General features: G+C 52.7%; 1 protein-coding gene across 6 annotated transcripts in view; it reads left to right on the plus strand.

Annotated features, from left to right (window-relative positions):
* DAB2IP (DAB2 interacting protein) overlaps positions 1-22,867 on the plus strand; it is an 80,222-nt gene that overhangs the window by 18,168 nt on the left and 39,187 nt on the right. For 3 of the 6 annotated variants that reach the window (XM_087943952.1, XM_087943943.1, XM_087943944.1), the window contains exons 2-3: positions 5,474-5,577; positions 15,232-15,353. In XM_087943952.1, coding sequence (XP_087800078.1) covers positions 5,474-5,577; positions 15,232-15,353 — 226 coding nt within the window. Of the gene's footprint in view, positions 1-1,597; positions 1,997-5,298; positions 5,321-5,473; positions 5,578-15,231; positions 15,354-22,867 lie in introns of those variants that run through there. The other 3 variants (XM_087943945.1, XM_087943947.1, XM_087943946.1) reach the window with 3 other exon arrangements.

Consider the following 22,867-nt stretch of genomic DNA (forward strand, 5'->3'; position numbering starts at 1 on the left):
ACTATTATTAAGTGTTGTACCTGATGACTCTTGACTCTTGACAAATGTATTTTTTCTTTTACGTACATTGAGAGCATTTGCACCAAAGACAAATTCCTTGTGTGTCCAATTCCTTGTGTGTCCAATCACACTTGGCCAACAAAGAATTTCTATTCTATTCTATTCTATTCTATTCTATTCTATTCTATTCTATTCTATTCTATTCTATTCTGGGTTTCCAACAAAGTTGTAGAAGAGGGGAAGAGGAGGAGGAGGAGGAGGAGGAGGGGGACTATTCTGTAGAGTAGATATTTGCTGTCTCCTTCCTTTCCAATGTGGGAGAAAACGGGGCTGCTCGCCTCAAGTGATCCCCCCTGCCTGCTCCCACCATCTGGGAGCCGCTCCAGAGGAGAGTGGGGGCTGCCCCAGGTGGTCTGGCCTAGGCAGGGACCTTCTTTCCTTGATTTCCCCATCAGCCTTTGCAGTTCCCGGGCAGCAAGTTTGCAACTTTAGGGAGAACGCAGTTTTGGATTTTCCTCTTGGGTGGGAGGGATCAGGAAAGGTTTGACGGTGGAACGTTGTGCCCAGGGTGGGCCCAGGGGGAGAATTCAGGCCCCTCTGATCTCCAGCCTTGTGCCACTCCAGAGCAGGTGCCCTCCTGCTTCCCTGCGTGAGTCAGAAGGAGGACGCTGGTGCCCTCCAGCAAGTCAGAGGCCTCCTTTCCTCTGGAATCGGGAAGTGCTCAGCTGGGCCGGCTGCATTCCAGGAATTGAATGGCGCTAAAGGGGGGTGGCTGCCTTGGAAAGCCAGCAGGGCCCTTGGACAGGGGAGGAGAAAGGAGGCCACCCGGATCCTTTCAGGAAAACGTAAACCAGAGCGCTGGCTCTCACGGCGATGCTGGGGAGGTAAACAAATCCTTCCCAGGCGTGGCCTGCTGGCAGCTGTTGCTCGCCTGCCTGAACTTGACTTCGAGCGTTGCTGGGAGAGAAACTTGTTGGTGTTTTGCCTTTCGAACCAGGAGCAACATTTAGGCGGTTATGCGTCAGTTTTTGTTTGCTAAATGACAGGCAGGAACATAAAAGGAGAAGGAAAGGACACCAACAAGGCGGAAAGGTGGACTTTAAAGGACCAAGAAAGAGAGAGACCCTCCCTCTGGCTGATCAAAACCTGCAAGGTTAGGGAAGGGTGGGCGCCTCCCTCCAGCTTGGAGGTTTCCAGAGACTGGGCGATACATTTCTTTGGCCAAAGAGCAATTTGCAATGAGGATCCTCGCCTTGATAGTTTGCCAGTATAACGAAGATGTGGTTGGAATCTGTGAGCCTGCAAGGGAGGGGAAATGGCTCCAGGGCTCTTCCCCCTTCCTTCCCCTTCCCTTCCATAAGTGAGCCCATTCTTCCCACACAACTTGTGCAAGCACACACACACACACACACACACAAAAACCCTTTCCTTCGGTGGTTGGGTTGCGTTTGCAGCCCAGTTGAGGTGGGGTGAGGGAAATACCTGAACTCACTGGAGGTGATGCAGCTCCCTCGGCAGGTGGGGGGTGTGGCCAAGGCAGGACAGGTAAATCCAGTTCCACCTGGTTCTGCGGAAGCCCCGCCCCACCCCCTTTCAAGAGATCGGAGGGTGTCAGGATTTTCTGCCAATGGGTTGCCCAGAAGGGAGGCATCAGATGACGGCAAGGGCCAGTTTTCATTGGCCAGGCTTCCTCGGAAAGAGAATTGGGGTGCCTCTTGTGTGTTTTGGGCTTGTGCCCCCAGTTTTTCCCACCGCCTCGGCCTCCGGGCGTCCCTCGGAGCCCGTTGGACTTACTCCAAGAAGGCCCCCCAAGGCCCAGGCCTTCCCTTCCAGGCCCGGATCTCCGCCATCTCCGCTGGCCTTCCAGAGCTGGGCCCAGAACCCCCTTCCTCCGCCACTCCATGAGGTCACCCTCTTCCTCCACGAGGCTCTCTGGGCAGCTGCCCAGCTCATCATGGCACGTCAGTCTCTGACGGGCGCTGCTTCTCCTCCTTTGGTGAGTCACCCTGCAGGGGCACCTGTTGAGTAGGGAGGAGTTGGCAGAGGCTGGCCTTGCCTTCCCGAGGCTCCCCGGGGGCTTCTGTAGCCAGATAGCTCCGTAGGCTGGCTGGGGGGGTGAGGGGCACCTGTGGGGCAGGTGAGGTGAATCGGCAGGAGCTGCAAGGCAGGATTGGGTGTGTGTATGTGGGGTCCAATTCTTGGGAGCCAGGCCTTTGCTGGTTTGCAGCCGAGAGCCAATTCTGCCGGGGGGAAGGGGCAGACTTGATGCCTGAGACCCCCTTCAGCTCAGCCCCCCCCATCCGACTCTCCTCCCCCCAGGCTGAGAAAGACCTCGGGGAAGTGGAGGGGGGGGGTGCAGTCCCCAGAGAAATCGGCCAAGCTTTTCTCAGGGCCTCCTTTTCTCTTTTTTTTTTTTTTCCAAACAAGCACGTTTCATTTTTTATTTTTATTTTTCAGTTTGTGTTTCCGGAAAGTTATATTGTCCGCTTACTTTGTGGCGTTTAAGCAAAGTTTGTAAAATGTTGCCTGGCTCTTAAGCAAAAGAAAAAAGAAAAGAAAACAAAGATACGAAGTTAAAGATATGGCTGATCCGAAAGAGGAAATAGCAAAGAGACTATTTCCCATTCCTCAGGGGGAAACACAGCTCCAAAAATACCACTTGGGAACACCCCCTCCCTCCAAGGAGATGGGTCTTAGCAGCAGGGAAGGGAAGGGGGAGGGCCAGGGAGGGGGGGCTGGATACCAGTGATCGGGATTCAATTTTTTTTTACTACCGGTTCTGTGGGCGTGGCTTGGTGGGTGTGGCTTGGTGGGCATGGCAGGGGAAGGATACTGCAAAATCCCCTTTCCCTCCCATTATTATTTGGGGAATTATTATTATTCCCTCCCTATTATTTTGGCTTGTCAGACGGTCACATAGAATAGAATATGAAAATTAGAATTAGAATAGAATAGGAAAGAAATTGGAATAGAACAGAACAGAATAGAATAGAATTCTTTATGGGCCAAGTGTGATTGGACACCCAAGGAATTTGTCTTGGTGCAAATGCTCTCAGTGTACATAAAAGAAAAGAGACATTCATCAAGAGTCAAGAATCATCAGGCCCAACACTTAATAGAATAGAATAGAATAGAATAGGATAGGATAGGATAGGATAGGATAGGATAGGATAGGATAGGATAGGATAAAATAGGATAGGATAAAATAGGATAGGATAAAATAGGATAGGATAGGATTGGATAGAATAAGGAAAGAATAGAATAGAATAGAATAGAATAGAATAGAATAGAATAGAATAGAATAGAATAGAATAGAATAGAATAGAATAGAATAGAATAGAATAGAATAGAATTCTTTATTGGCCAAGTGTGATTGGACACCCAAGGAATTTTGTCTTGGTGCAAATGCTCTCAGTGCACATAAAAGAAAAGAGACACTCATCAAGAGTCAAGAATCATCAGGTGCAACACTTAATGATAGTTATAGGGGACAACAAGCCATCAAATCGTACTCGGAAACAGTCAAACTTAACTTAAAACCTCCACGACGACACCCGGTCGGAGCCTTGGAAAACAGGCAAACGTCACCATCTGGGGAGAGCGGATTAAGGCCTGCTGGGATAGGAGGAGTCTCCCCAATTGCAGGTTGGCACGAAGGCAGGAAGCCAAGCTGGGTCCCCTTTGCCCCGCTGTGCCTGCCTCTGAGGGCCAGGTTGAAGCCGCTTGCTGTCAAGCGGCAAAGCCAGGATGCCATTTCCAAGGGGGGAGCTCTCCCAGCGATGCCTTTGGAGAGGCGCTTGGGTGCACGCCGCCAACCCACGATACGGGGTTAGTGCTGCAGGAGATTAGCAGCCCTCTCCAAATCCCTTGGAGTAGAGCAGGAACCTGCAGGCAGCCATCCCACGCCTTGGACCTTCTGCTTGTTTTTCCAAATACGAAGCGTGTTTGGATTCCAAATAATAGGCTTTATTGGAGACTAGTAAGACTTTCTCTCCAGTAAGAGATCGTAGGAGAGAGAGCCTCCAATGGTGGCCCATGGCAGAAGGAGTCTGATAGCACCGGACTACGATTAACAAAATGTCCTTAAAACCCACCTGGAGCCTCTTGACGTCAAGATGGGTGGCATATAAATTTAATAACTAAATAAATGCATGGCACCAGTTTTTGTGCACTGCAGCACCTGAAGGATAGAGTTGCAGCTCCTGAAAGCTTTTAATAAAATGGAGTAGCCAGAACAGGTGCTACCTACCCTCTCCTGTTCTCATCTCCTCCTCCTCCTCCTCCTCCTCGCCGGATCAATGAGCCAAGTTAAAATTGGAAAAAGGGATTCTCATGAAAACATTTCTGCATCCATTTCACTGGTGATTGATCCAAATCCTATTTGGTGCCAGCTGTCAGGTATGTTGACGGTTGAAGGAAATGGTTTTTTCCTTCCTGTCTGTTGAGAGAAGAAAGGAGCGACGGGGAAAATAATTTGAAATGCTGAAGTCCGGGGAGTTAAGCCGAGGAGAAATTTGGACCTTTGTTAAGTGAAGGGCCTGGTTTTCTGGAAATGACAGGCCCGTGAGTCATCAAATGCGGGGGGAAAACAGTCGGAAGGCTCTGGTTTTCTTTGCTTTGTGTGGTGGAAATGTCATCTTTTATTCTTTGATGCTCCTGTCTACATCCAGGCTGCAGAGCTGAGCTTATTTTCTGCCGGAATCTCCTCACCAACAGTTAGGAACACCGAGGCATCGTGTGACCTGGCAGCCCTTCAGCGAGCAGGGACCTAACTGGGGAGGAAAACGCATTGGGGGGGGCAGTTTTGGGGAGGGGGTTGCTTGGCTGGATCCAAAGCGCTGAGGGCAGGCTCTGAGCAGCTGACTTTACTCTCACTTTTGTACTTCTGAGTTGCTATGCGAGACATAATAGGCTACCACGAGAAGTCCACGAGAAGTCCACGTTAGGTTTGTTAGGAAGAAGTTACGGGGACATAATATATAATATAACAAGGGACGAACCGTTAATATGCAAAGATATGAAGAGGTACAAACTTTAAAACCCATCCCGAAGAAAGCACGCGAGTACGGAAGAGATTATAAATGTCTGGCAACGCAGTTGATCAAAAGAGATGTAGCGTTTTGATGGCTTGTCCCGGAAAGGGATGTTAGTAACAAGGCAGGAGAAGAGGTTGAAAATAGACAATTTGGATAAAGCACAGGACCTGCACGACCAAATAGTAGGAACGGAAGAAGAAAGGAGTAGCCCTTGGAAGCATGATTCCTCGGTTCCCCGTAGGATGAGCGTGTGCAGAGGGAGTGAAAATCTGTCCTTCCCATCGGTGGGTGTGAATCCATTGTAACCCCTTGGTGGAAAAGACCGGGGTGGGGGTGGGGGAGAGGGCAGATTGGGGGTCCTTGCAGGTGGGGCCACTCCTTCTTAAGTGCCCCTTTCTCTCTCCCTTGCTCAATATTCTTCTTTGTGTCATTTGCAGACTCCCCGCCGGAAAGGACTGGGCAGAAACGTGGCATGCCGGGTGGGGCTTTGGAGAAGAATCCCAGCATGGATCTGGCATCCACCACCCCGTTCCGGGTCACGGTGAGTCCCTCTCTCTGCCCTCTGCGCATGTTCTGCGTGCCCTCGGGCGGTGGGGAGGGGGGGGTTGGTTCTAGGAAAAGGAAAACCAGCGCCTCTCCCTTGCATCGCCTTTTCCAGTGGCATGGAGTTCCATAGGAGAATGAATGTAGCGCTGCAGGAGGATGCAAGGGCGGGGCTTGATAAATGCCCCGGGTGGCCACGCCCACGCCCCCCCCAGTGGCGATTGGCTCCTGGCCTGCCAAGGCGGAGTCCCTTGTTATAAAGGCCAGCGCTGAATTTTTGACCAGTCTTGTTCATGCAAGACTTCCGCGTCAAAAGCGATTTTATCCAAATTTACCCCAAAGGAAAGGATAAAAGCAATCCTTTATTGAGTTGGCTCCCTTCCCTGCCTGCCTCCCTTCCGTGGCCCTGATTTTTCACGGTTTCTCATTCGAAGAAACATTCCATCAAAGAGTGGCTGGAGGGAGATTTTAATGGGGGGGAACAGCCCATCCGTCTCTTTGGCTGGTGGGGGGACATTTGTCCAGCTATTATTTCTGTTTGGTCAGGGGTGGTGGGGGCACTTCCTTGAAAACAAACAGCTTTTCCTTTTGCCGATAGAACGATAGAAGAAATTCAGCTGTGGCTTTAACCACAAATCGCTTTATTTTTATCTGCTTCGGCTTGATCGAGCAAACTGCATTTTTTTTTTTTAAAAAAAAAGAATAGAATAGAATACCTTTATTGTCACCGCATTCCACGAATATAATGAAATTTGAAAGCTACTTCAGAACAGTGCCCCAAACACCACATCACAGTCACACTACAGAGTATTTTAAAATAATAATAATTAATAATAATAATAATAATAATAATAATAATAATAATAATAATAATAATAATAATAATAATAATAATAATAATAATAATAATAATAATAATAATAATAATAATAATAGTTTTTAATTGCTTGCCTAGGTCTTTGTGCTGTGCCTAAAGACCTAGGCAAGCACTTAAAACAATTGGTGCTGACCAGATCACCATTGGTCAGCTGCAGAAGCCACCTTTATTTATTTTATTTATTTATTTATTTGATTTGCCAATTGTTTACAAGATAATAAGTATAAGTGTATACATAGTTGTGAATACATGAAATGGGTACATATAAGAAAAATAAAAAGAAGAATAAGAGAAACAATAGGACAGGGACGGTAGGCACGTTGGTGCGTATGCACGCCCTACAGGCCTCTTAGGAAAGGGGTGAGGTCAATAGGAGACAGTCTAAGGTTAAAGTTTTTGGGGTTTGGGGAAGAAACTACAGAGTCGGGTAGAGTATTCCAGACATTGACCACTCTATTGCTGAAGTCGTATTTCCTGCAATCAAGTTTGGTGCGGTTAACTTTGAGTTTGTATCTATTGTGTGCTCTTGTGTTGTTATGGTTGAAGCTGAAGATCCCACCTTACTGGGATCTGCTCGCATAATCCGCCGATACATCACGCAGTCCTAAACACTTGGGAAGGGTTCGACTAGTGATTTGTGATACGAAACCCAGCATGGTTATCTCGTCTGCTGTGCATACTGTCGTTTTTGTGTAGAATAATAATAATAATAATAATAATAATAATAATAATAATAATAATAATAATAATAATAATAAGACTAAATCACAAATGCACTGTTTGGTTCAAGACAATTACTGCCCTGGGAAAGAAACTGTTTCTCAATCTATTCGTCCTCATTTTAAGACACCTATAACGCCTCCCTGATGGTAACCGTTCGAAATATGAATGTCCAGGATGAGAACGGCCTATGTAAGAGAGAAAATTATTCTTTGCGGGCACGAGGATGCCATCCTAGGGCAGGTCAAGCTGTCATGGGCCTCAGAGGACAATGCCCAGCGTGCCTTCCCCTCCTAGCCCCATCCAGAGGGAGGAGCAGGTGCCTGAATCCCGCAGCAATGCCTGCAAAGAACCAGACCTGGCACTGCCCATGTCCATGATCAAGGCTGCTGCCCCCATGGTGGTCGGCTCTTTCCCCCCCCTCCTGCCCCCCCCCTGCAAGCAGGGATAGGAGAGCCGGAGTTTGCACCCTTAGCAATGCCTGCCCTTCCACCTCCGCTCCTGCAGACCTTGAGCTACCCCTCCCCCACTCACCACCTCTGAGTAAATTATGTTTTAATGGTGTCCTTTTCTTCAAGAGGATTTTCTGCCCGGCGGAGAGCCGAGAGCCCGTCGGCGTGAACTCCCGTTCTCTGCCGTGGGAGCCCTCCCTCTTTAATTGAAACCTAATTGTTTACTAAACCGCTTGAACCAAAAAAAGGGAAAATTACTATAATTTGGGTCTGTGGATGATTCCCTTCTCCCTGGCTGTTTTTTTTTTTTTTTTTTTTAAAGAAAAGAAAACAAAGAAGAAGGAAAAAAAAAAAAAACCTCTAATGGGTACTGAATTTTAAGGAGAAAAAAGGCACGTTACCTTCCATGATATATAAACATGCAAGTGATTATCATTAAACTGTCCGCAGCCGCCCAGCTACCGGCAACAAATTATACGCAAATCGTTTTGGGGGGAATCGACCGGTGGGTTTCAGTCGATGGGAGGGCAAGAGAGGAAGGGTGGGCTCGCCCACCCTGGAGTTGACGCCCAGCCAAAGCCCCAAAGCCCACCCTTCCGCTCTCCCTTCCTAAGCGAGGCTGGGTGGCCACGGATTGGCTCCCAATTCCCTAAGTCAGTGATCCCCAACCTTTTTGCGCCGCGCCCGGTACCGGCATCAGCTGGGCACCGCGGCCGGTACGGCATCAACTGGGTGCCGCCATCTTTTGACGAAAAGTGCTTCGGTGACCTCACCGGAAGCACTTTTCGTCAAAAAGATGGAGGCGCCAGCACTTCGGTGAGTTTTTCGGGTAGAAATGGCTTTCTACCGAAAAGCTCACCGAGCGCTAGCGCCGCCATCTTTTTGATGAAAAAGTGCTTCCGGTGAGCTTTCTACCCGGAAAAGCTCACCGGAAGCACTTTTACCAAAAAGATGGCGGCGCCCAGCAACCAGTGCCCGGTAAGACTTGTTCCGCGGACCGGTTGGGGACCCCTGCCCTAAGTGGCTGCAAGGGCCAGCAGCCTGTCTGAAGACATCCAACCTCAACCTCCTCCATCCAAGCCACGCTCTGCTGTGGATTATGGGTCTGAACATGCAGGAGCACTCAGCAGTGTTTGGAAGGGGGAGCCAGGCTCTTCAATCAGTGGGCCAGGGACCACTGGTGGTCTGTGAGAAAATTTTGGTGGTCTGCAGAGAAATGTTCCCACCCCACCAAAGCAATTAATCCAGGCTGCGCGGGAACACAAGGCTGTGTCGCTTGCATTGCGAACAATACGAGGTAGTGAGGGGAGGGCGGAAAGGGCGGAGGGGGGGAACTTGCCCCATGCCCCTCACCTGGCCACCGGGCTGCTTCTTTCCGCTTCTTTCTTCTTCTGCTTTTGGTGCATGCAAGGAAAGCAGCCAAAGTCTTTCTTTCTCTCCCCCAAACTCTCCCACAAATGAGTCTTTGGGACCCTGCAAGGCCTCCTGTTCCAAGAGGCTGTGCCGGCAAAGACTCATTTCTGGCGGAGTTTGGGGGGAGAGAAAGAAAGACTTCTGCGGCTTCTGCTGCTTTCCTTGCATGAAGCCAAAAGTCTCTCTCTTTCCCCACTGAGAATGGCGCTGGAGAAGGTATCCTGCGATTCCCAAATAAAGAACGAACGATTGGTAGGAAAACAGGGTAGGGAATTTTCCTGCAGACTTTTTTTGAATATTTTCTCAAGGTTTCTGGTCCGCAGGATTTAAAATTATGAGTGTGGTGGTCCCTGAGGTCCAAAAGGTTGGCGACCCCTGCTCCAGCTGGTATCCGAGGGACAATGGGATTTGTATTCCAGGCTGGTGAAGCTTCCAGCCTCTTTGGCCTCCCTTGAGCCTCAGTTTACCCTTTGCTCCGAACTCTAAGTGGGGGGGCAGGTTTTAATTCTGGCTTTGCACCCTCGTTCTGTTCGGGTTGAGGGTTAAGCACATCGGGCCAATCCGGGTGGTGACTTTTCCTCCAGAAGGAGCAGTTTAGTGCCGTCCTTTGCCTCTTGTGGCCGTGAGTTCCAGGGGACAGAAGAGTCCTGATTCCTCCATGTCACCCAGCACCCTACACTCCTGATCCCAGACACCTCGGCCCCTCCTTCCCTCCTCCGTTCCTGCCCCCTTTGCCAACCCTGCGGCTTCCTCTTCGTTGTGATGATCAGCCGCCTGCCGTGCCCGTCCTTCAGCCTCCTTTCCAGCGCCAGGCCAGACTGCTTCCTCTCCCTGCCACCTCAACAGCAGCCGCCGGAGCAGCAGCCGGGGAGGTGACATTGATTTCCATCTGCTCTTTCCAACTTCCGTTGCCATGGTGACCGGATTTCGTTTCTCCGCTGTGCCGGGGCCTTTTTCTCCAGTTTGGCACGTTCTGAAAAATGGACGAACTGGTCAGGGAGCAAAAGGGTCAAGGGTGACATGGCATTGGGCATGTTGGCCCCCCGCAGGCTGCAGAGGACCTGGGAAAGGGGCTGCGCGGTGGAGAAGCTGCCTGGGCGGGTCCCGTGGCCAAAGTCCCTCACAAGTTTTGATCGAGAAGCCTTTTACAAAAAGAAAGACACCGAAGAATTCCGTTGTACGACCATTCTGGACGCTCAAAATGCCTGCAATGCTGTGGGCTTGGTGGGGCTTACCCTGGAGGAGAGCAGAGCCTGCCAGCCATGACACACACACACACACACACACTCTGAAATCCTGCACTGAGTAGGGGAGGCGCTAGTGGCATGTCCCACCCGTCTTTTCCAGGATGGGGCGCTGTAAGGATGCATGTCAGGAAACGAAACCTTTTCCTGTTCAGTGGGGAAAATGGGACTCTGTGTGTGTGTGTGTGTGTGTGTGTGTGTGTCTGCCAAGGAGAGTGCAGCATTCTAATTTGTGGCAGCTGCTTGTTCGATTTTTAACCAATGCGATTATGTGGCAGCCTTAACAGAGGTTAGATTATTTCTGCTTCCTCACTTCCCCAATCAGAGGGAAGAGGACGATGGGAGGCCAGGAGGGCATCACATCAGAAGGTTGTTGAGAGCTCTAAGACAGGGGTCGCCAACCAGTGGGCCGGGAACCACTGGTGGTCCACAAGAAAATTTTGGTGGTCCGCAGAGGAATGTCACCCCCAAAGCAATTAATCCAGGCTGCGCGGGAACACAAGGCTTGTGGTGCTTGCATTGCGAACAACATGAGGTAGTGAGGGGAGGGGACAAAGGGCGGAGGGGGGGAACTTGCCCCACTTGCCCCACGCGCCTGGCCTGGCCACCGGGCTGCTTCTTTCCGCTTCTTTCTTCTTCTGCTTTTGGCTGCAAGCAAGGAAAGCAGCCAAAGTCTTTCTTTCTCTCCCCCAAACTCCGCCAGAAATGAGTCTTTGGGACCCTGCAAAGCCTCCTGCTCCAAGAGGCTGTGCCAGCAAAGACTCATTTCTGGTGGAGTTTGGGGGAGAGAAAGAAAGACTTCTGCTGCTTCTGCTGCTTTCCTTGCATGAAGCCAAAAGTCTCTCTCTCTCTCTCTCTTTCTCTCCCCCCCGAGAACGGAGCTGGAGACGGTATCCCGCGATCCCAAATAAAGAACGATCGATCGGTAGGAAAACAGGGTGGGGAATTTTCCTGCAGACTTTTTGGGGGATTGTCCCAGGGTCTCTGGTCCGCAGGATTTAAAATTATGAGTGTGGTGGTCCCTGAGGTCCAAAAGGTTGGCAACCCCTGCTCTAAGAGATCATCTAAACCAGCCCCTACTGTGTGCAAGATTCACTCAAGGGCCTCTGAAGGGTGACCTTCCAGCCATGTCTCAATGAAGCCCAGCCTGAACCGCCATTTCTTGCATTCTGTGGAAATGTCGGCATGTATTTTTCATCAAGTTTCTAGTCCTTGCTGAAACGGACAGAGGTTTTGGCAAGGAAATGCTTGGGAGCTTCCACGCCTCCCTTCCAGAGATTCCCCCAACATTCCCGCCGCTTTTATCAGCAGCCGGACTCCAGCAGTGGGCATTTCTTCCAGCCCCACCACAAGAGAAACCCTCATCCCTGTCCGAAGATGCCTCCGAGGAGGGCAAGCAAAACTGGGCTGCTTGTGGCCATCCCTGCATGTATGTGTGTGTGGCCACTTGCCAGGTGCTGAGACAACTCACCACCCCAGAGGGATGCCAGCCGACCTTTGAAAAGTGCGAGACGAGGATGGCACGGCAGTGATCCATCGCTGATCAGGAGGGCGCGAAACACCAGGCCGATTGTGCCTGATGAAAGGGGGCTAGCAAGATTTATAGGAAGGCGAATAAATTCCTGTCAGCCGGTGATGATTATCTGCTCTGCTCTAAAAGATTCCCGTCTTCTCCCGCACACGTTGTCTGGGGTTTCAGATGCTTGCTTTTGATTGGGATCTACTGCTCTCTGTTGGGAAATAAATCTCGTGCGTTTTCTGCCAGGCACCGGAGAAGCTTCAACATGAAAATTTCTAGATTGATTTGGGAAAGGCTCCAAGCCTCTCTCTTTTTTTTTTCCATCTTTGGGTCCATCGGTGAAGCGCGTTCTCCAAAGCCTTGCTGATTTGTCTGGGCAGCTTCCCAGCCACGCTGGGCGCCGTTTACCCACATGCGATTGCTGTGGGGCTGGAGAAGGGCTTCAAGGCGAGATGGCACATTTGGGAGAGGGGGGAAAAAAAGGGAAGGCCGGTTTGCTTAGAGGTAAGAGAGAGTCCCCCAGGGTTCTCCCCTCTTTGGACCAGGGGAGGGTTGGCATTGTTGGGTAGGGAACAGAGGAGCAAGGATGCCCAAGGTGCATCCAGCCTGGTGCCTTAATGGATAAGAGCTGAGAATCTCAGCGCTCCAGTTAACCCTGGTACTGTCTCTAACCATGGAGGCTCCAATGCCCAGCCCTGGCTCACTTCTTAGGAGAGGGAGCTTCAGCCTGGGGGATCTGTGGGCCGCCAGGCTGGCGCCTCTGGCCCCTAGGCCAGGGGTTGCCAACCTTTTGGACCTCAGGGACCACCGAACTCATAATTTTAAATCCCGTGGACTAGAGAACCTGGAAAAATCCCCCCAAAAGTCTGCAGGAAAATTCTCCACCCCGTTTTCCTACCGATTGATCATTCTTTATTGGGGATCACATGATACCATCTCCAGCTCCGTTCTCAGGAGGAGAGAGAGAGGGAGAGACTTTTGGCTTCGGGCAAGGAAAGCAGCAGAAGCAGCAGAATTATTTCTTTCTCTCCCCCCAAACTCCGCCAGAAATGAGTCTTTGTAAGACTTGTCACACCAGCGCAGCCTCTTGGAGCAAGAGGCCTTGCAGGGTCCAAAAGACTCATTTCTGGCGGAGTTTGGGGAAGAGAAAGAAAGACTTTTGCTGCTTTCCTTGCGTGCAGCCAAAAGCAGAAGAAGAAAGAAGCGAAAAGAAGCAGCCCGGTGGCCAGGCCAGGCACGTGGGGTGAGTGGGGCAAGTTCCCCACCTCCGCCCTTTCCCCACTTCCCTCAGTACCTTGTGTTGTTTGCAGTACAAGCGACGCAAGCCTTGTGTTCCCGCGGGCCATCTGGATGGCACAGCCTTGTGTTCCTGCGCAGCCTGGATTAATTGCTTTGGCAGGGGCATTTCTCTGAGGACCACCAAAATTTTCTCGCGGACCACCAGTGATCCCCGGCCCACTGGTTGGCGACCACTGCCCTCGGCCAGCCTTTCCTGCTGGTGAGAAACCTTCACCGTCAGGGGGCCGGGATGTGGGGCGTGCGTAAGAGGGTCAGGGACTTCATCTCAGCCATTAAAGGGGTCGGGTCAGAACAAGGGGAGGTGGGCTCTCTGAGGCTGGTGGCCAGGAGTGCTGATGCAGAGCAAAGCCCCTCCCTCCCTCCCCTTAACCACATCCTTCTCCCGCCAGGCAGGGCCGGTGTATAATTTTCTAAGGCATCTGTAGCCATGGTGATAAGGAAGGTATAATTACCTCCACTGGGAAAGGCAGGTAGATAACGGGAAATATTTTGGCCTTCCTCTGGTGAACAATAACATGGAGCTGGAGGGGTGGGGGTGGCGTTTGCAGCATCTCCCGTGCCGTTTTGATTTATCCTCTGACCAAACTGAGGGCACCTGCCAGGATTCCCCTCTCTGTCCTGGGATCCTTGAATGTGTGGGGGGGGGGCTTGGCAGGGCATACATGGGCACCCTTTTGAGGCAGGTGTGCCAGGCGATGCCCTCTGCCATGATTCTGGGGTGGGCATGCCTTGGAGAGAGGGTCCTTTTGGGCAGCCCCCGGTTTGTGTCCTCTGCCCTCGACTCCAAGCTACGAGGGGCTTGGGGCTGGCAGCCTTCCCTCTTCCTGGCACACCCAACTGTGCCACCGCCCTGATGCCTTGCTGGCTGCAGACCAGGTGAGGCAGCCGCACAGCATGCCAGGACAAGTGGGGGGTGGATCGGTGGGCCCTCCACCTCCAGCCAGCGGCTTTGAGCAAGGGAAGGGGTGACTTTGCTGGGGACAAAAGTGTGCCCGTCTCTCAGGCCAAAAACCAGCCAGGCACCAGGCAGTGCCCAGACTGGACACAGGAGGCTTTCCTTGATCAGGGCAGATGCCAGAAGCCTCACCCATCCTCTCGCTTCTCTTTCCCCTTCTGAACTTTGGAGGGGGGGGCGGTCATTTCAGGGACTCCGCTTGGTCCTCCAGACATTTAGGGGCTGGGGAGCGGCCTGCCTTTCCTCAGCCTCCTGGCCAACAGAGATGCCAGGCTCTGTCTCATCCGGAGGCACAGAAGGGTTGCGGCTGCACGGGGAACTGTGTGATTCAACAGGCGAGACCCATTTCCAGCCCCGGATCGAGTTCTTGACCTGGAACAAACTGGCTTTTCTCGGTTGTCCAGAACAGGGCTGTGGATGATGGTGTTGATGGTGATGATTGATCAAGTTTCTAGGCCGCCTGACTCTTGGGCACCGTGGCCGGGTTTGCAAATGATTTTTTTTTTTTTAGAACGGGAGAGGGAGGGAAACTTGAGTAGACATAGCAGAAAAAACAGGGTGGAAAAGAAACAAATTTTGGGTTAAATGGAGGGTCCGGGCGCCAGGGATGGAGGGCTCCGGACTGAAAGCTGCCCAAGATTTTTGGTGCATGGACAAAACGCTTCAGAGCCTCCCCCCAAAACGCAGCCAAGGATTATAGTCCAGGTTGCACCTTCAGGGTTGGGAGAAGGATGCCAGCTGCAAAAGAGGGGTGCAGAGTAGGAGGCAAGAGGGCTGCAAAGAGGACCCTGGACTCCCTTTGGAGGGGTCCCCACGATGGGCCAGACTTTCTGGGCGCTGCTGGGGGCAAAGAGTCCCAGGCGTCCTGCAGTGGGATGTTGGGGGAGACCCCTTCCCAGCCAGAGCCCCCGCCCCGTGCTGATGTGCCAGCCATTGCAACACGCTCGGCTTGCAGCGCTGCGATTCCTTTTTTTTTTTTTTCCTTCCCCCTTCCTTGCGAGCGGGTGGTTGCCAAGGCAACCAAGGCTTCGGGAGTCTCGCGCCGACGTCGCACCGCCGCCCGGCTCACTCGCCTGCCGGATGCTGGGCGGCTCTCTGCACCGGGCGCCGCCGCCGCCTCCTCCTCCTCCTCCCCCGTCCCGCCCGGTAACGCCCGTCTGCCTCTCCCCGCAGGGCTTCCTCAGCCGGCAGCTGAAGGGCTCCATCAAGCGCACCAAGAGCCAGTCCAAGCTCGACCGGCACAGCAGCTTCCGCCACGTCCTCCCGGGCTTCAGGAACGCCGCGGACCATGAGAGGTGAGAGCCCGGCCGGAGGGGAGGGGAGGGCGGCGCCGGAGGGGAGGGGAAGGGGTTCGCCCTCGGGAGGGGGCGGGGAAGAGCGGAGCGAGCGACTGCGGGTCTTTTGCATGGAGGGGGCGGCGGAGACACCCCACCCCCGCCCCGCTTGCAGCCAGTGGCCAGAAGCGCAATGGTGCAGGGAATCAGGGCGCGCACGCCTTCGCCGTCCTGGCCGGCGAGGAGGAGGAGGAGGAGGCTGCTTCCCTCTCGGCGTGATTCGGGGCTTTGGGGGCGCCCTGTCCGCGCCCAGAAGGACGGGGACTCTCCCTTGCCCGAGAAGGGCGTTTGGTGGCTTCCTGGATTTTGGAGAGTCGGGGGTAGGGTGGGTGGGGAAGAGGCTATTTCTCCGGTGCCAATGGAGCCTCCACCCTCCCCACACCGCAACTGAGCGGGGGGTTGGGGCGCAGGAGACCCGCCGAGCAGGGGGGGGGGCGGGCTCGGGGCAGGCTGGAGCCGTGTGGAGCAGAGGCGCGTGGCCGTGGATTCTTCCGTGGCGATGCGAGGGGCCACACCCCTCCCTCCCAAGTCTGAAGGAAATCTCGACTGGCGTTTTTGGTGCGCGCTCCGGTTGGTAACGGGTGACCTAATTTCCGAATGTCGGTGAAAATGAGGAGGGGGGCAACCCAAGCCCTGTGGCTACGGTGCAGAAATGCAGAGGATGAGGAGTGGGCTGCAGACCCCCTCCGCCTTCCCCACTGCAGTGATCGCCTTCCAGCTGGGGACACATCTGCCCAGCCCCTTCTTCCTTTCCTCTCGAGGCTGGGCTGAGCTGGGCATTTTTTTCCACCTGTGGGGGCACATCCTACAAGGTGGCACAGGGTTAAAAAAGAAAAAAAGAACTGTGCCTGCTTTTGCGAGTTGAGCCCCCACCCCCAGCCACTGTGGCCTCCTGCCTCCCCCTCCAGAGACCGAGGGTGACCCAGCCGGCAGGGTGCTCTTAAACCAGCATCTAGGCAGTGACTGTGCGCAAACCGAGATCTCTTGGCCCCGCGTTGGGATGGTGAAGCAGAAGCAGCTGCTGTGGGGTCGCAAACCAGAAGGCCTGTAGGGACGGTGATGGCAAGGGGGGAGGGCGGGGAGGGGGGGGGTTTCCTTGGGGTGACACAATCCCCTCATTGTATTCCATCTTTCTTTAAAAGGAGGGGAGGATTTGGACAGGAGGCGAGGCTAACGTTGGATACCTGAAGGTGCCCAAACTGGCCCATTCAGTTTCTTGGCGGTTCTGCCTGGGGGGAGGGTTTGGTTTTTGTGGCCCTGGTCTTTCTCCCCCTCCCCTCTTTACTTCCTGTTTACCGTCCAGCCAGCAGTGATGGCCTGTTTGCCTGGACCACGCCCCTGACGGATAGCTCCTTTCATCCTTTGCAATTGGGGTAGGCGAGGCAGATGCCTTCTTCTTCAGATGGGAAGTCTCCCTTCCCTCCCCTCTCCATTGCTTCCCCCCCCCCCATCTTGGCCACCTTCTTCTTTTGCCCCCTCCCCATCCTTTTTCCAAGGCTGCTGGCAGACTCCATCTTGCTGAGGGGGGGAGGCTTCAGCAACTCCAAAAGAGGTCATCTGGATCGCCCTCGAACGCCCCAGGCATCAATGTCATTTTGTAACTGGGGTGTGTGTGTGGGGGGAGGTACGCAAGTTGGGGCAGGGGGTTACAGGTGTTGCAAAGAGAATCAGAAGGTCTGAAGCCAGCTGGGTTTCGTGGGTTTGTTTGTTGAACTTGACAATATATGTGTTGGTGTGGCCTCCTTTTCAACTCAAAGCCTCCCAGATGGATTATCAGGCTTGGTGAGCAGACCTTGGGGGTCCAGTCATTCTCTATCCTCTAGGCAAGCGGAGGGGGGTGGATTGTAGCTCAGCCTGGGGGCTGTTTGTAGGTCTCATGCTTGGCTTCTTTGAGGTGTGTGTGTGTGTGTGTGTGAGACTGGGCAGCCTGTTAGGTTTTTGTAGCAGTTGGAGGGGGATGCTTGGCCAGCCAGCCCCCTTCCCAGTCAATCCATGGGGGCTCTTGCAGGGCTCATGAAGGGTGAGCAGAGGGGTCTTTAACCAAAGCTGCTTGTTAACAAGCCCCCCCTGTGGGTCACTTTGGCCATGGACGGCTGGCGCTGAGTCCTTATCCCAGGCATCTGACAGCTGTTCGGCTTCTTGGCATCAGCTGTGGACCAAGGTCCCTGGGAAGGAACGGGGGTCTTAATTGGGAGTTTTTGCAAGAGAGATGCTTTTACCCACCCACCCACCCACCCATAGAACCCAGAGTGAGCTCAGATCCTCCCCTCCCCATAAGTCCATTCATTCCTGCCACCTTTTCCTTCAAAAGGATTGTGCCAGAGTGACATATTTGGGGGAAGGTGCCATTCAAAAATAGGGAAGAGATCAGGAGCCGATCCAGATTTATCTCCTTGGGGAATTGAATGGCTCACATTGCTTTCAGTGTGCTAACCAGTCAGGTAAACTGTCACAGCCTAGGGAAGCTCCTCACAGTTCCTCGTGGCCTCTGGAGCCTCTATTTTGAAAGCTGTCCTTTTGGTTTATCTCCCCAGAAGGGAAATGACCGTTCACAGATCATAGAGGCCAAGGGGCAGGGGGTTTGGCTAGAGAGGCCCAGTGGCCACTCAGGGCTAAAGGAAGCCTGGGTCACCGAGGCACAACCTGCCAGCAGGGCGGTCAAAACAAAAGCAAAAAAAAATGATGGAAGGCTACTGAAATCAGGACCTTGGAGAACTCCCCCAAGATGGTGCATGGGGCCCCAGCTAGATGCCTCTGTTGGCTTGGCACCATCCTGCCATGGCTGACCCTGCCCCAAGGAGCCATTGGCTCTTCTGCAGCACTCAGGAAACTGGGGGTGTCCCAGGAGGTTGAAATCCAGATCCCACTTGTTGGTTTTAATGGTGGAAGACCGGTGTTTTCAGCCTTCATCCTCTAGATCTGGGCTCTTCAAACTTGACAGCTTTAAGACTTGTGGACTTCAACTAACAGAATTCCTCCTCCGGTCAGGTTAGCTCAGGGATTCTGGGAGTTGGAGTCCACAAGTCTTAAACTTGCCAAGTTTGAAGACCCTTGGCGTAGGGAGGAGAGGAGAGCAAAGGAAAACAATAAGCTGGATCTCAAGGAAAAGCAGATGTGGATGTAGCTCAGGAATTCTGGGAGTTAAGTCCACAAGTCTTAAAACTTGCCAAGTTTGAAGACCCTTGTGATGGATGAATGGATGGATGGATGGATGGATGGATGGATGGATGGATGGATAGATAGATAGATAGATAGATAGATAGATAGATAGATAGATAGATAGATAGATAGATAGATAATATATGGGTTGGATGGATGGATGGATGGATGGATGGATGGATGGATTTATTTTATTTATTTGATTTGCCAATTGTTTACAAGATAATAAGTATAAGTGTATACATAGTTGTGAATACATGAAATGGGTACATATAAGAAAAATAAAAGAAGAATAAGAGAAACAATAGGACAGGGACGGTAGGCACATTGGTGCGCTTTATGCACGCCCCTACAGACCTCTTAGGAAAGGGGTGAGGTCAATAGTAGACCGTCTAAGGTTAAAGTTTTTGGGGTTTGGGGAAGATGGATGGATGGATGGACGGATGGATGGGGAGATGATAGACAGACAGACGATAGACCAGGGGGTCTTCAAACATGACCGCTTTAAGACTTGTGGACTTCAACTCCCAGAATTCCTCCTCCAGTCATGTTAGCTCAGGAATTCTGGGAGTTGAAGTCCACAAGTCTTAAGGTGGCCAACTTTGAAGACCCTTGTGATAGATGCTTTGAGGCTGCCCCCCAATAATTGTGATACTTGGAAGGCACCAGGTGGGGGAGTTGATAGAGCATCTCTCTTCTTGGACCCCCACTTGCCAGGAGGGGGCTCCCGCCTTTCCCGGACCCTCTCTAAATTAAGGGCAGTTGCCTTCACGGCCATTGAGGCCTCTGGATTCGGCCCCCCTCTTCTTTCCCTGGCCTTTATTTGCCTTCGATATTTGCTCCAGTTCCTCGGCTCAAGGTCCCAGAGGGGCTTCTCTGAACCTGACAAAAATCATTCCCTGATGACCATTGGAGGCAAAAAGACGGATAATCCACAGCAGTCAATGGAGCAAGAAAATGAGTTTGGTTTTTTTTGGCTGAGGCCAGAAGAAACGCTTATAAGCCATGTTTTTTTTAAAAAAATCGTGTTTAGCCAATCCATCAGGCTGGGGAGAATGGGACTGCGGAGGCCACAATCCCTTCCCTGCCCCTGTGGCCTCCCAAAGGATCGAGTGTTAAAATGGCAGGCTGCTTGGGTCACAGGTCTCTCACCTCCTCGGTGCTGTTCAAAAGGACCAGGGTCCCGCTGCTTCTGTTGTGCGATTCGCTTTGCGTTATGTGCTTGCAAATTGTCTTTCAGTCCTGCCCAGCACACTTTGTGCAGCTTGCAGAATTATGCACAGCAACAATGGAAGACACCAATCAATGAAGAAACAGCACAAGGAGGACCAGTGTGCAAAGGCCTCTCTCACAGAATGCTAGTGAGACTAGATAGATAGATAGATAGATAGATAGATAGATAGATAGATAGATAGATAGATAGATAGATAGATAGATAGATAGATAGACAGACAGACAGACAGACAGACAGACAGACAGACAGACATTTTTAAAATAGAGCTGTAAACATTTTGTCATAACTTCCTGGGAGAAAGACCAAACCTCTTTTCTTTTCCTGCTTCCTTTGATGCAAGGGTGTGTGTCTGTGTAACTTAGCCAAGTGCTTTAAATTAAAATATTGATCTCTTCCAGGGAAGCTTGGACTCTGCGTATGTTCTGAGATTTAATTTGAAAGGAAAAGATCCTTATTTATTAGGAAACTCTGCCATTTTCCTCTTCCCTCCCCTGCGCCCCCCTGCCAGTTCCCCCAAAAAAAGCTTTCCCTTTCTTTACAGAAGGTCTCGGGGTGGGTCCTGTTGCCAGGGCCAAACGTGTCTTGGAAGGGGAAAGGCTGGGAGTTAATCAAAAGCAGGCCGTGATGCCCCCCCCAAGGCCCTAAACGTCCCCCTTCTCAAGCCAATGGTGGTTTGTAACAGCCCGGGAGGAAAGGCAAGTGTGGTCTCCTTCTCTCCTCCTGCCTTTTTGTTGGTGAGGGAAGGCAGGCTGTGGACGGAAAGGGGAGGAAGTTTGCACAGATCCATCCGATTCACACACATTTGCCTGCAGGGACCATCCCTGGCAGAGGGTCCAGGAAGAAGGGCTGGCGGAGAGGAAGGGACTCTCATCCATCCCTGGTCTCCTCCCCTTCTCTCCCTGAGAAAGGGGCCTGGCTGAGTTTCTGCAGGGCAGCTGTGAGCATATACGAACTCCCAGCCTGGCAAGAAAGCCTCACGCAGCACATTTCGCCCTCGCATGGCTCTCGAAAGCCTCCTGGGTGGAGTTGAGGGGGTCCCTTCTGTTCTGGGGCGCCAGCGCCGCCCCACGGAGGAGCAGAAACCAGGGTTGAGGTCCTGCTGGAAGGGGAGAGAGAGCAGCAACCAGCATGCAGGATGTTCCTCCATCCCCCCCATTATCTGAAGCGCACCAGCTTCCTGCAGCTTCCTCGCCCAGGGCCACGGGTGGGAACGGGGTAGTGGTGGCTGCAGTGGCGTGTTCCAGAGGGGAACAGGGATCAGAGGAGTCAACGGCCTCTGGGAGGCTCCTTTGCTCTGTGTGGGGGCTGTGCTTTCGTTCACCTTGCGGGGTGTCTGCAAACCCGCTGCCTTAATGGGATTTACTGGTGCGAAGCTTCTCCAACCAGAGAGTTAATTACTGGTCTGGAATTAATGACAATTGGCAAGGTGAGGAGAGGAGAGCTCCTTTTCCCACCAGGAAGGACTGGCAGGTACTTTATGCTGGATTGAAATAAAATCCACACACACACACACACACACACACACACACACACACCCCACAGCCTTACAACGACATCTGTCAATCGTTTCCAAACCTTGCTAAGTGCCTGAATCCAGGGGAGTGCGACACAGGGATTCTCTCCCCTCCCTCCTCCTCCTCCTCCTCCTCTTTCCCTTTCTCTTCCCCTCTGCGGTGGCCAATGTCCCTTTTGTGTCCCCTCTTGGACCGCTTCGCAGCACAGAAGTGAGGACTTATGGGAACGCAGATGTCCCTATTGTCGGCTCAGTTGGAGGCAGTTTTTAACAAGCCCTCCCTGCCTTTCTGGCGATTCACAGCCACCCTCTGCTCGTGTGGCTCAATGTGCCAAGGAAGGGAAGCAGGGCCGGCCAGGCTGGCGGGGCCTCATCGGTGAGCGCCGGCAGGCTCTGCCTTTGCCGGAATAAAGCTTGGCCGTCTGGAGGGAGGCCTGGTGAAGCCCTGGCACTTTGACCCCCTTGCCGGAGAAGGCCAATCGGCTCAGGGTAAAGAAGTCACTGACGAAGTTTCAGCAGGAAAAACGAAGCTCCGGTCCGTTGGGTCCGAAGGCAGCCGGGGTTGGGCTTAGGGTCGAGATGGCACAGGATGATGAGGAAGTCAGGAGTGAAAAAGAGGCCTTGTTTGACCCAGGAACTGGTGGGGTTGTGGGGTCCCTGGAGGCTCAGTTTTGCACCTCACCTTACCCAGGTTAAGATAGGATGCTTCGGTGCCCTCAATGCAAGGGGGAGCTAATCTTCCCCATGGACTATTGCAAATAACGTTGGTATTCTTGAGTGTCTGACTCCAGAAAGGGTCTCATCCTGTTCCCATTTCCCACCAGGGAAGATGAGGGCACTCCTCAACAGCTGTGCTGTCCCCCCACTCCCAAGCGCACCCCAACAGGCCCCCGAAGCCAGAGCCAGCTACTCCTTTGCTGCGGGTCCCTCCCTCCCTTGGCATCCCAGGGCAGCTGAGCTAATGGTGGTGGGGAGTGGATTGGAGTCCATTCTGGTTTATGCCCAGGCAGCCTGTTCACAAGACCTAGGAGGTCCTGCAAGGAAGGCCCAGCCCCTCCACTGCCTGCACTGTCCAAGGTCCTGAAGGTGACGGGGGGTTACGGACCACCCAGGAATGAGAGCCAAGGGGCAGTTAGCTTCCTGCCACTCTCTGGCTACTGGGCAGTGCCTGGCACGCCTTCTCTTCCCTTGCTGGTCTCCAGCAAATGGGCCATCTCCCCTCTTCTAAACTGCCTCCCCAGTTTAGCCAGGTCCCTGCAAGCCCTCACCTGGAGGGTGGGCAGGGAAGACAAGAGGCGCTGCCCCCGGACAGCCTGGGCAGGAACGTTGGGCTAATGGGATCTGTGCGCCTGGCAATTAGCGGCAGGATGGATGGTGGCCGTTACTGACCTTTCTCTGCGTGAGCCAGGACATTGTTTGGACGTCCTGCTTAATTATCAAAACGAAGCCCTTGTGTGCTTTGGAGGCTGAGGACGGCCCCTCCCTGTCCCTGGCGGTGATTTTATGAGACAAGGGAACGTCTCTTCTTTCGGCCAAGGGCAGAAGGCTCGGCCTACCCTGGACATTGGC

The sequence above is a fragment of the Notechis scutatus genome, chromosome 15 (genome assembly GCF_049901735.1).
Source record: "Notechis scutatus isolate UNSWTSFEM ecotype Mainland chromosome 15, rNotScu1.2, whole genome shotgun sequence".
NCBI classification, from domain to species: Eukaryota; Metazoa; Chordata; class Lepidosauria; order Squamata; family Elapidae; genus Notechis; species Notechis scutatus.